This window comes from Bombus huntii, chromosome 9, assembly GCF_024542735.1.
Source record: "Bombus huntii isolate Logan2020A chromosome 9, iyBomHunt1.1, whole genome shotgun sequence".
Lineage (NCBI taxonomy): Eukaryota > Metazoa > Arthropoda > Insecta > Hymenoptera > Apidae > Bombus > Bombus huntii.
In genome coordinates, this window is record NC_066246.1 from 12,329,777 (window position 1) to 12,340,047 (window position 10,271).

Below are 10,271 nucleotides of genomic sequence, written 5' to 3' on the forward strand. Positions count from 1 at the left end.
CATGATTCGATGCGTCTTGATGTAACCCAACAAACGGTGCCCGTTATTTATTCACGTTCAAAATAAAAGTTTCCATTTTACTGCCACACGTTGCGTAAGTCTATGAAAGTTCGTTTCGATCTATTGAATAGAAATCGATTTTTGGATGCAAACGGATGGAACTGTTATTATTATATAGTTAATTGTCTCGTATGAAATAAAAAAGATCATATAATATTTTTTTATAATAGTCCCTTAATATTACAATATGGTATTTCTTTGATATAATTACTTTGTCCCACTTGATTGCTGAAATGTCACATTATGGGTTATGTTTGATTCGATTGACTTACGTCTGTCACCTCATTATTGGAATTGCAATTCTGCTATGTTAATGAATATTGGCCAAAAAGAGAAAGAAAAGGAGACTGGAACTTCAATCGAAATCAATATAAAACTGCGTGCTTAAATATTTTATCGAATAAATATGTTTCAGAATTTTTAGTCAAGAAACAGATAATTATTATATTGTACATAAAATTAATTAAAATTTGATTTTGTTTTAGAAATATCTACAACCATTAAAGAGCCCCGAAAATGCAGGTTTGGTGGACGCAGCGACGGTGGACGAAATCTTCTATCAGGTAAATTACTAATTTACAGTTTAAAGTTTATACTAAAGAATAAATACGATGTTTTCTAAAGTCATAATTAAAGCAAATCATTTGGATTTAATTCACAAAGATAAATTTTGGAATCCCATGCTGAATATCAAATCGAGAAATTTATTCATAGATTTCATAATTATTTAAATATAATATCATAATAAATAGATGTTGAGCTAATTATATAACGCACCAGAATTTGAATATTTGAAGATGTTTATAGAACAGTAATCCTGTGCGAAAATATTATGATAAAAATTGGTAACGCAGTATTCGCACGTCCGACCATATTCGATCATATCCGATCATCCGTGTCATTCTACTTACAATAAATTCCGTGAAACTCAAAGGCTATAGAATTCGCACGAATAGAAAAAGGTGATAAAAGAAACTATACGAAATTGAAATCTGTACGCGTAAATTCCTTTAACACGGTTTACCCGATCGATGTGTGGCCACCACGACTTTCCAATTAACTTGTTAAACCGTTGGACAAGCGTGCACTTTTCAACCTTTGACTTACAATCTCCGTGACGGAAAGAACAATTGTTAATTATTTCTTAATCGATAGAACATGAACGTGAAAGGATAATACGATGCTACGGTGTAACAAAACAAATAGGATACCTTGCTATTAAACGCTAACAACGTGAATCGTACAACTACTAGCCTTGTCAAATACAACGTTGTATTCCAAATTACGAGATAATAAACGTTTATTATAGCTTTATCAAGAGGAATGAAATTACGCGTGGTGTGGTATGTTCAAACGACAGTCACGTTTTACAGCATGAAGCAGCGGACTGAAACTTCGTTATAGCTGAATATCAAGAGTTCGATAGAACCCCTACATTACTATCTTTAAAGTTTAATATTTCACGCAACTTCCCGTTTTTAATATCTTGTGTCGGAAATGTTAGGGTAAGTTGGGAAAAGAAAGTTTGTACGTTCGTGTTTCAGATTCCTTCTATTCTCAACCATCATGAAGTGTTCCTGGAGGAGTTACGTAAAAGACTGGATACTTGGGAGCTTAAGCAGACCATTGGCGATGTTTTCCTCGATGTGGTATGTTTTCTTATTAAACACATCACCATTTTGTTCAACTAAAATTTTAATTCGTTGTTATGCTTCTTCTGATTCATATTATTTTACCTACCTTCTTAAAAAGTATATATTGTATTGAGTTTCTTGGAATGTTCCTGAAAAACAATGTTTCTGAAAAAAAATTGTCAGGGAAGTTCCTGAAAAAAGAAACGAAATTTTAATCTATTCCATTCCATAAAGTTACATTCAAGTTGTTTACAATGGACACGTTTCGAAGAACCGAATGCAATGACCATTCTAATTCGATAACGCGCGTTGTATATCAAAGATTATCTTCCCACTTGTTATTCATTATTCGCTGTCTTTTCTGTAGTTCACCAAGGCAGTCGTCCTGGAAACGTACACGCTTTTCCTTGATAATTGGAAGTCCGCGAGGAAGGCGATAAAAACGACTTGCCAAGCGAAACCGGCATTCGCGCGATTCCTCGAGGTATACCAACTATCCTTTTTCATTTTCTCTGTTCCTATTAACATTTTTATTTTCTGCATTGTTAATACAGTAGCTTTACCTTCATTATATTTTCCTTCTCCTTCCCCGCATAAATTCCTTAAATTCAACGAAACGAATTACAGTCATGCAAGTTTGCGTCCGAATATTTAACCATAAAATTCTTCCACGTTCTTCTTTTTTATGTATTTGTGCAAACTGCACAAAATGCACATAGTATGCAAAAGTACGTAAAATATCCAAGAGATACCATATAGTATTGAATCGTTATAATATTTTGTGGATAAAACAAATTTTTGCTTATATTCTATCGTTTTAACTGTGTTCATAAAAGTTTGAATTTGCGCAAATATTCACGGTCTAATTATAATATTTTCCTATTCTCACACATTTCAAGTTGCCAGCTTTACACACTTCCTTCTTTTTCCCAAAATTGTAAACCTTTATGTACTCAATAAAACTAACTTAGACAGTTTGACAAGAAATATTCAACCATGAAATTCTTCAATATCCTTTATATTTTCAATATTTTTCCATACACTATATTTCTCTATTTCGTTTATACTAATCTGATAAAATTTGGTAATTGGTCAATTACCCATTTTTCTACACGATAGGCAATGGAACGGGAGCACAAAGGAAAACTTGGGCTAGATCAGTTATTGATCAAACCGGTGCAAAAGATACCACGTTACGAGTTACTGATTCAGAGGTTGTTGAAGCACACCGATACCACGCATCCGGATTTCGAGTTGCTCCAAGCTGCTCAGAAGGAAGTGCACGAATTGGTCGTAAAGATCAATTGCACGGAAAGGGAGTCTCTCGAGTGGGAGCAACAGCAAAGTACATTGAGGGAGGTTCAGGCGCTCGTCGAAGGACTCGCTGGTATCGTGACAAACGACAGGTGAACTTACTTTCTTTTATGATCTACGTTTATTTATGATCAGACACGTTTTGGGGGAAAATTGAGTGAACCAAATTGTTTGATAAATTTGTTAATATTGAGGAGGCTGCCATCCTAAAATTTTCTTTCAGAGGGTTTAATCTGTGCTGTAGTACCAACTTCTGCATGATGTTTGGTTCTTTAACAAATACGACTTATAATTACTAAACGAAGTATAGATAATTCCTTGTAACACAGACTGAGATATTGATTGATAGTAAGAAGAATGTCAAATATGAACAATTAAATGAATTAATAAAATAACTGTATCATTTTTTTATGTTAGCATATATATGTATTTGAAATATAGAAATTTTTCATAGAAATGTAAAATATAATGAGCATATGCAGATACAATAGAGGCAGATATATACTGTTATTATATAACAGCTACTCTTTGTCGACAAGTTTTATATGTAGAAATATTTATAAAATGATTTTGTACGTGCCAGATCAACCACGCAATTAAAAGGAACATATTTTATACAAGAGATAATAGTCAATATTCCGAGGGCAAGAAAGCTTCAGAAATATAAAAAAGAAAATATGAAAAATAGGAAATCAATTAAATATTACGCCTTATTAATAATGTTAGAAATGTTGCTTTATTTTCATGGATTTTTCTCTACGAAAATTAATTTTCTACAATTTGTAGAATATGCATACGATTTCAATTTAAAATATCACAATTGAGTATTATGACCTTTTAAAAATTATCTAAAAATATTCGAATCGTTTCTAAATAAAATATGAAACATATTTTTACGTTTAATATCATAATAGTCAAAGCAACGGTTGAAAAACGGTTGAATGTTTTAAAAACGTTTTCAAAACGTTTTTATACTTAATTTAGATATCATTTATGAACTCGTATTTTTACATGATCCGTGAGAAAATAAGGGGGAAAAAGATTGAAAGAAGTTTAACGCACAATAGAGCTTTCATCGAATAGCTGCGCGTAAAACGTTGCACTCGCTTCAGCATTTCATGAACTATTCAAGCTTTAAACGCGTACACCGTATCGATTACCAATAGCGATGCGTGTTGCGATAGAAATTGCTATGAAAACAAAAAAATTCATCTGAATTGATGCGTCTATTTTTGTCGTAGAGCTTTCGTACGCCACGATCTTGTCACCATAGCCTCGAACCAAGGAACCAGAAAGGAACGTGCCCTATTTTTGTTTTCCGATTTGCTTGTTATCACCAGTATCAAGAGGAGAAGCGGGACAATCAGAAAACCATCGACGTGAGTGTGTAATTGATTTGTTCAAATTGTTTAGAAAAATCTAATGCTTATATTGTTTCGATTACTATGTTTAAATTCTATGTTTATTCTGTATCACTCTGTTAATTCATAATGTATGATATACTTATTAATATTATAATTGATAATATTATAGCAAAAATAGTAGAGAAGTGTCACATGTTTCCTTTACATAATATGTATATTGTGAACGTTATGTACATTTATATTTTTATGAACAGAACTGAAACAGAAGATTTTTCCATCTACTAAATATTATGATTATTTTATGTTAGACATTTTATATATTTTTTTATATATTCTGTACATTTTTGTTGTGTTTTCTATTTTCATGTTAGTTGTCAGATATCTTTTATTATAAATATACAATGTACACGGTTGTTTCTTATATAAATTAAATTTTTTCTAATATTTTATCATTTTCTACATATGCATTCGTTTTCTGTCAGAAGTTCCTGTCCAAATAGTCTGGTTGGCCTATTGGAAGCAAATAAGTACAAAATGTTAATGAGAATACCGCTGGACGACCTAGAAGTTATGAAAGGTAAGCAAGAAGAAACTGCTGAATTCTTTAATACTATAATATTAAAAAATGCTACAAAAAATAAAATAATTCCATGGTTAGAAATTACATTTTATTTCCATTAGCCAAAGATGAAAACCTGAGGCGAATGGCTCGTGAGGTAGACCATCTTCGAGAAGACTGTGCAACGTTGACTCAGCTTCAGGAACTCGCAGCTACATTGCATGGTGCGAAGCAACAATTAGAGGATCTTATCAAGGATATGTTGGGTCAGGCACAACGTCAATTAGCTGAAAGGAATGCAGCGCATTCGCAGTTGGCTTGTCTGGAATTAACGCTTAACACTCAGTAAGTAACACGTCTTTCACATGTCATATCATTACATCCTACGTTAAGCGTTTTAGAATACCTAGTATTAAAATGTCAAGAAAAATTTAATAAACACATTCACATTTTATCATTGACGTTTGAATCGCTTTTATTAGATGTTACTTCACTTTGATCACCACAAAATTTATTCTACTCTATCACATATAAAAAGCTCCTTCATTGAACCAATCCCATAATTTACGATAGTTAGATCTTGTACAATTAAACATACACAATCTTTTGGAACCTTTTTATTTTGTATCATTTATATTTTTTTGTATACATTAATGTTAGTGGTAGAGAAAAATGATTTATACGAAACTTTTGATTGTTGATTTAGCTATGTTCTTCACTGTATATTATGAACACTAGAACTACGGACGACTAAAGTTTAAAATTTGCTCCAAACAAATTCAAATAAAAGGTATATGAAAAAGCACGTAATGCAAGCGAAGGAAGACTACCGAAATATTCGATAAAAATTCAATAATTATATTTTACTATTAATACGTAAATCATTGTATTAAAGTTTCTTCAGTCTGATCATCTCCGACTTGACTGTAACCCACAATACGAAAAGATTTTTCATAATCCATGAATTCTTCCTAATTTACGATAGTTCCTATTGAACGAGTCCCGTTTTCCCATTTCACTGCGTCATTTTCCTCGCGAAGTTCGAGCTCGTATCTTCGCTTGCAAATGTCATTTACCTAAGATTTCTAACAAACAACGTCGCGAATGAAAGGACAACGAAGGAATGTTTCATTCGAAGCTACATGGTGACAGTTTATCGAATGACGACATTCCATCCATTAGCGATTCACAAAGCGGTATAGCCTCACAATAAGAGTATTTTTGCGCCTTATTCGCCTCACGTTTCTAATCCACGTGCATCGAATCATGCCCAATAAACAACGTGACATCAAGTGGCTCGTATGACACTAGTCTCAAGTATTATATTTGCAGGGCTGGAATCGAGAACATTTCCGTAATGTTCACAAAGCCGGACAAAAGGGCCAGCTGGGAAGAGAGCTTCAACGAGGCTAAACAGAAGTTAGGTGAGTTGTCCCGCGACTATAGTGGAATTCACGAGGTTTACTTAGTTAGAGACATTGAAAGACAACACTTGCTACGCTAGTTAACTCTCAATTAGTGTCATAAGGACCAGGTCGCTATTGTATAAGTAATAAATAAAGAATTAATTAGTAAAGAACTTGGTTGACAGCTGGTCTTGAGTTGTAAGGACTTCAAAAACATTAAGAAGAAAATAAGGGGGAGGGGGAGATTAAAAGAAGTTGAAGACGCAGTAAAGCCTCCATTAAATAACTGTAAGACGTGTGAAAGAAAGTGTATCATATCTCCCAGCAATGTGACCCGCATCACACCAATTGAGGATAATCTATTGTAGGATTTTCTTTTCTCATAGTTCAGACAGCTAGGATTGACGTGTGAGTGATACGTATTTGGTCTCGGTCACTTTAGTTTTAATATATCACGTCTCAGTCTTTTTCTTCTCGATGTTTACAAACTGCGGACATCGAATTAGAACCACTCATATTCCACTTTCTATTCTATTCAATTTCCACTTCTTTTTACTTTTCTTCTTAGATTAATATTGAACATTTGAAAAATAGATGAATTACGTTCATAAGTGTATTGCAAAGAAATGACATTGTATTTAAGTAGATAAGTAGGTAAATAGGTAGTAAATTTAGAATAATAACACAAAAATAAATAAATATTTCGTGAAACCCACCATAGTCCATTCCAGAACACATACATTTCTGATCAGTGTCGATGTGTCTCGACTTACAGCATTGTCCGCTGATAGGAGGCCCTGCCCAGAATTTGTGGGACCTCTGCCAATTCGAAAGACTCGGGCTGGGTTGCAGTTCACCTGTGCTGCGCCTACATTGGCCAATGGACAGGGTTCCAGGGACGTTTGGGTGTGCAACAGCGATGGTTACGTGGGTCAAGTCTGCGTGTTGAGTCTCACCCCGGAACCACCACAAGTGACATCTTGTAACGGAGTCTGCAACGCAAGAATCCTATGTGTCGCGGGAATTCCAGCGTGCACTCAAAGGTGAGATTCTCTGAGATTCTTTGTTCGCGAAGGCTGGGGGTGTGAGTTGGGGCTTTCACTATTTGGATTCTTGCGGTTTCTGTTGCTCGAAGCTTCTGGGTGTGAGCTGGTTGTGGGACTTCTGGGAACATGTTTTGTCTGTATATTGTGTTTAAATCCAATTAATCGATGGAATATTGTATTCCAACTCCAGGATTGCATTTGTGGAGTGAATTTATTATATGGTGTTAGGTTGTTTCATAAATTCTGTTGTCTTCTTATTATTGGTTTTAAATGTCTACTTTTTAAATTAGCATTTAACTTTTAATGTTTATTTTCTATTATGAATAGAAAGATGTATGTGTCGCATACTATTTCTATCTGCAAATTTCAAGAAGATTGACGGGGCGGTGAAAGGATGGCAAACGAAAGGCCAAGTTAAGAGTTGAAAAGTTCGCTTCAAAGTTGATTTTCGTAGTGCTGAAAAGGAGATCTTGACAAAATTCTAAATCGCAGGTATTTTATAATTTAGGAATAGGAAAGTTCATTTCTAAATGGGAACGGTTGATAAGAAACAAAGAAAAATATACTAATGATTGAATTCATAATTCTTCTCTATAATTCCATATCAAAATTTGCTAAAAAACGACAAAAGCTATGAAATGACCTAATATTCTCATACCAAAAGTGGTGTCAATGTTTGTCAAATATTATTAATATCTTATCATCAGCTTAATATATCTATCCAACGAAATGTGATGATGTCTGAAAGTTTCAAGCAACATGGAAAGTACATATTTAATTCAGAGAGGTCCTTGAAAAAAGAAAAAGAAAACGGTTAAAATGATAAGGAATTTTTAAGGAATAATTTTTTTTGTAATACTTTGTAGGCTAGTAGAAAGGGACCTTATTTTATTTGTATTATATTTTAGATCGAATTCGTGCGTGACTAACAACATTTCATTCGCGAACAGTAAGAGCGGCATAAGCATCTCGGTCCAGGATGTCGATGCCAGTGGCGGGAACATACAGTTAGATAGGTAATACTCTTGACTGAAAATTTGAATCGGAACGAAGTAGTGTTGTATAACGAGGAGTCAACTCGTAAAAGCGAATAATAACTACAATTTACTAAAATTACATACAATCGAGATTATATTATGAAAATCATCTATATGTATGTCAAGAATAAAAATTCTAACCAGGAATTCCGTCACTTCTTACATTTCCATCATGATTTTGAAAGTGATATTAATTATCGGTTGATTTCTTGTTATAGAATATTTTACGATATATTATGAAATCTTTTATATCATTTTACATATGTTAAACATTCATTATGATATGATCATATATCTATTTTAAAATAGTACTAAAAGTAGGCTCCTTTTCATGCTATTAAAAATATATTGATAAAAGAATAAGCAATTTTCACATACATTATCCACACTTCGAAAATTTGTTAGATAATTATTCCGCATTGTAATAAAATATTCTTAATTAATTATTAATATATAAAATCAGTTATTTATAATATTAGATATAATTAAAAAATATACTTTAAGTATTATAATTTTAATATAATAAATGTTATTATAATAAAATTTCATATTATTTTACGTTACAATAGAAAGTTTCCTTTATAATATATGTATATTATGCAATTTCTCGCCATAGGTACATATCTTTTTTAAAACCATTTCTGTAAAATTAATATTTTTTTCCTGCATCGATTTAACAACATACGACAGGAGCTTATTTTTAGAGAAACTTTTAGTACATTATTCTATATCATTAGTAGTATGCTTCGTCATTAATCTAAGAAAGCTGTTTTGCAGTAGCTCGAGCTCCGACGACTCGGACTCGGACGACATTCCATGTGCAGATACGGGTAGCCTGGCTTTGAGCAGCGACGTTCCGAGTATTGATAATGTTACAACGGAAGAAGACGTTAACCAACCAACGATGTGGCTGGGAACCGAAGATGGATGCATACATGTATACAATTGTAACGACAACATCAGGATAAAAAAGAACAAAGTGAAAATACAGCACAATAGCAGTGTGCATTGCATCATGTAAGATTTTTTAAGTTTCCTTTATTGATCCTAATTATATTTATCAAACAATCAATTTCTAATAATTACTTTTTTTACAAAAATTTACAAATTTTTTAGAAAAATTACAAAAATGTTTAGATTATTATTATTTTCTTTAGTCTAGATGTATTTGTTTCCTTTTCTTCTACAATCTTAATAATATTTAATATTTCAGATATTTGGATAATAAAGTGTTCGTGTCACTTGCTAATGGAGACATCACTGTCTATTCTCGAGATCACAGTAAGTTCTATATCTCTATTATAATATATATTTTTCTAAATTAAATTCATAAAAAAATATAAACTTTGTACTAATTGAACAATAAACTCAATAAAACATTAAATTACATAACAAACAACGATTTAAAATAAATTATGCGATTTCTTCAAATTTTTAAACGTTCTGTAAAAAAATCTTTAGCGTTTATAACACCCTTGTAAGTTAAACATTCTCAATATAAATATCGTTTAATTATAGTGGGTGGTTGGAATACACCCGACCCAACGACAGTATCGGTAGGCACAGTGGCTTCTCCAGTTACGAAAATGCTTCCGGTATCCGGGAAACTTTGGTGCGGGTGCCACAATTCCGTAAAAATCCTCAACACCCACTCGCTAGATATAGAACACACTTTCGCCGTTAGCAACGACACATCCCTGTCGGTTTCGTGCATGGCAAGTTCCGGTGGGCTAGGAGTCTGGATTTCTTTGCACAATAGCGCCGTGCTGCGATTGTTCCACTCTGGTAGCTATGAATGCTTGACGGACATCAATATAGCACCAGCCGTCACCAAAATGCTTACTAGTAAGT

At 33.0% G+C, this 10,271-nt stretch overlaps 1 protein-coding gene across 9 annotated transcripts in view; it reads left to right on the top strand.

Annotated features, from left to right (window-relative positions):
- The window catches only part of LOC126869633 (rho guanine nucleotide exchange factor 17), a 69,353-nt gene that overhangs the window by 52,267 nt on the left and 6,815 nt on the right, over positions 1-10,271 (top strand). For 2 of the 9 annotated variants that reach the window (XR_007690955.1, XM_050626448.1), the window contains exons 10-22: positions 546-623; positions 1,605-1,709; positions 2,062-2,178; positions 2,814-3,100; positions 4,250-4,387; positions 4,855-4,949; positions 5,054-5,276; positions 6,264-6,355; positions 7,113-7,380; positions 8,292-8,399; positions 9,198-9,437; positions 9,634-9,701; positions 9,939-10,265. Coding sequence is in view for 8 of the 9 variants with exons in the window: in XM_050626448.1 (XP_050482405.1) it covers positions 546-623; positions 1,605-1,709; positions 2,062-2,178; positions 2,814-3,100; positions 4,250-4,387; positions 4,855-4,949; positions 5,054-5,276; positions 6,264-6,355; positions 7,113-7,380; positions 8,292-8,399; positions 9,198-9,437; positions 9,634-9,701; positions 9,939-10,265 (2,146 nt within the window). In the remaining variant the exon portion in view is untranslated. The remainder of the gene's footprint in view (positions 1-545; positions 624-1,604; positions 1,710-2,061; positions 2,179-2,813; positions 3,101-4,249; positions 4,388-4,854; positions 4,950-5,053; positions 5,277-6,263; positions 6,356-7,112; positions 7,381-8,291; positions 8,400-9,197; positions 9,438-9,633; positions 9,702-9,938; positions 10,266-10,271) is intronic. The other 7 variants (XM_050626450.1, XM_050626451.1, XM_050626452.1 and 4 more) reach the window with 7 other exon arrangements.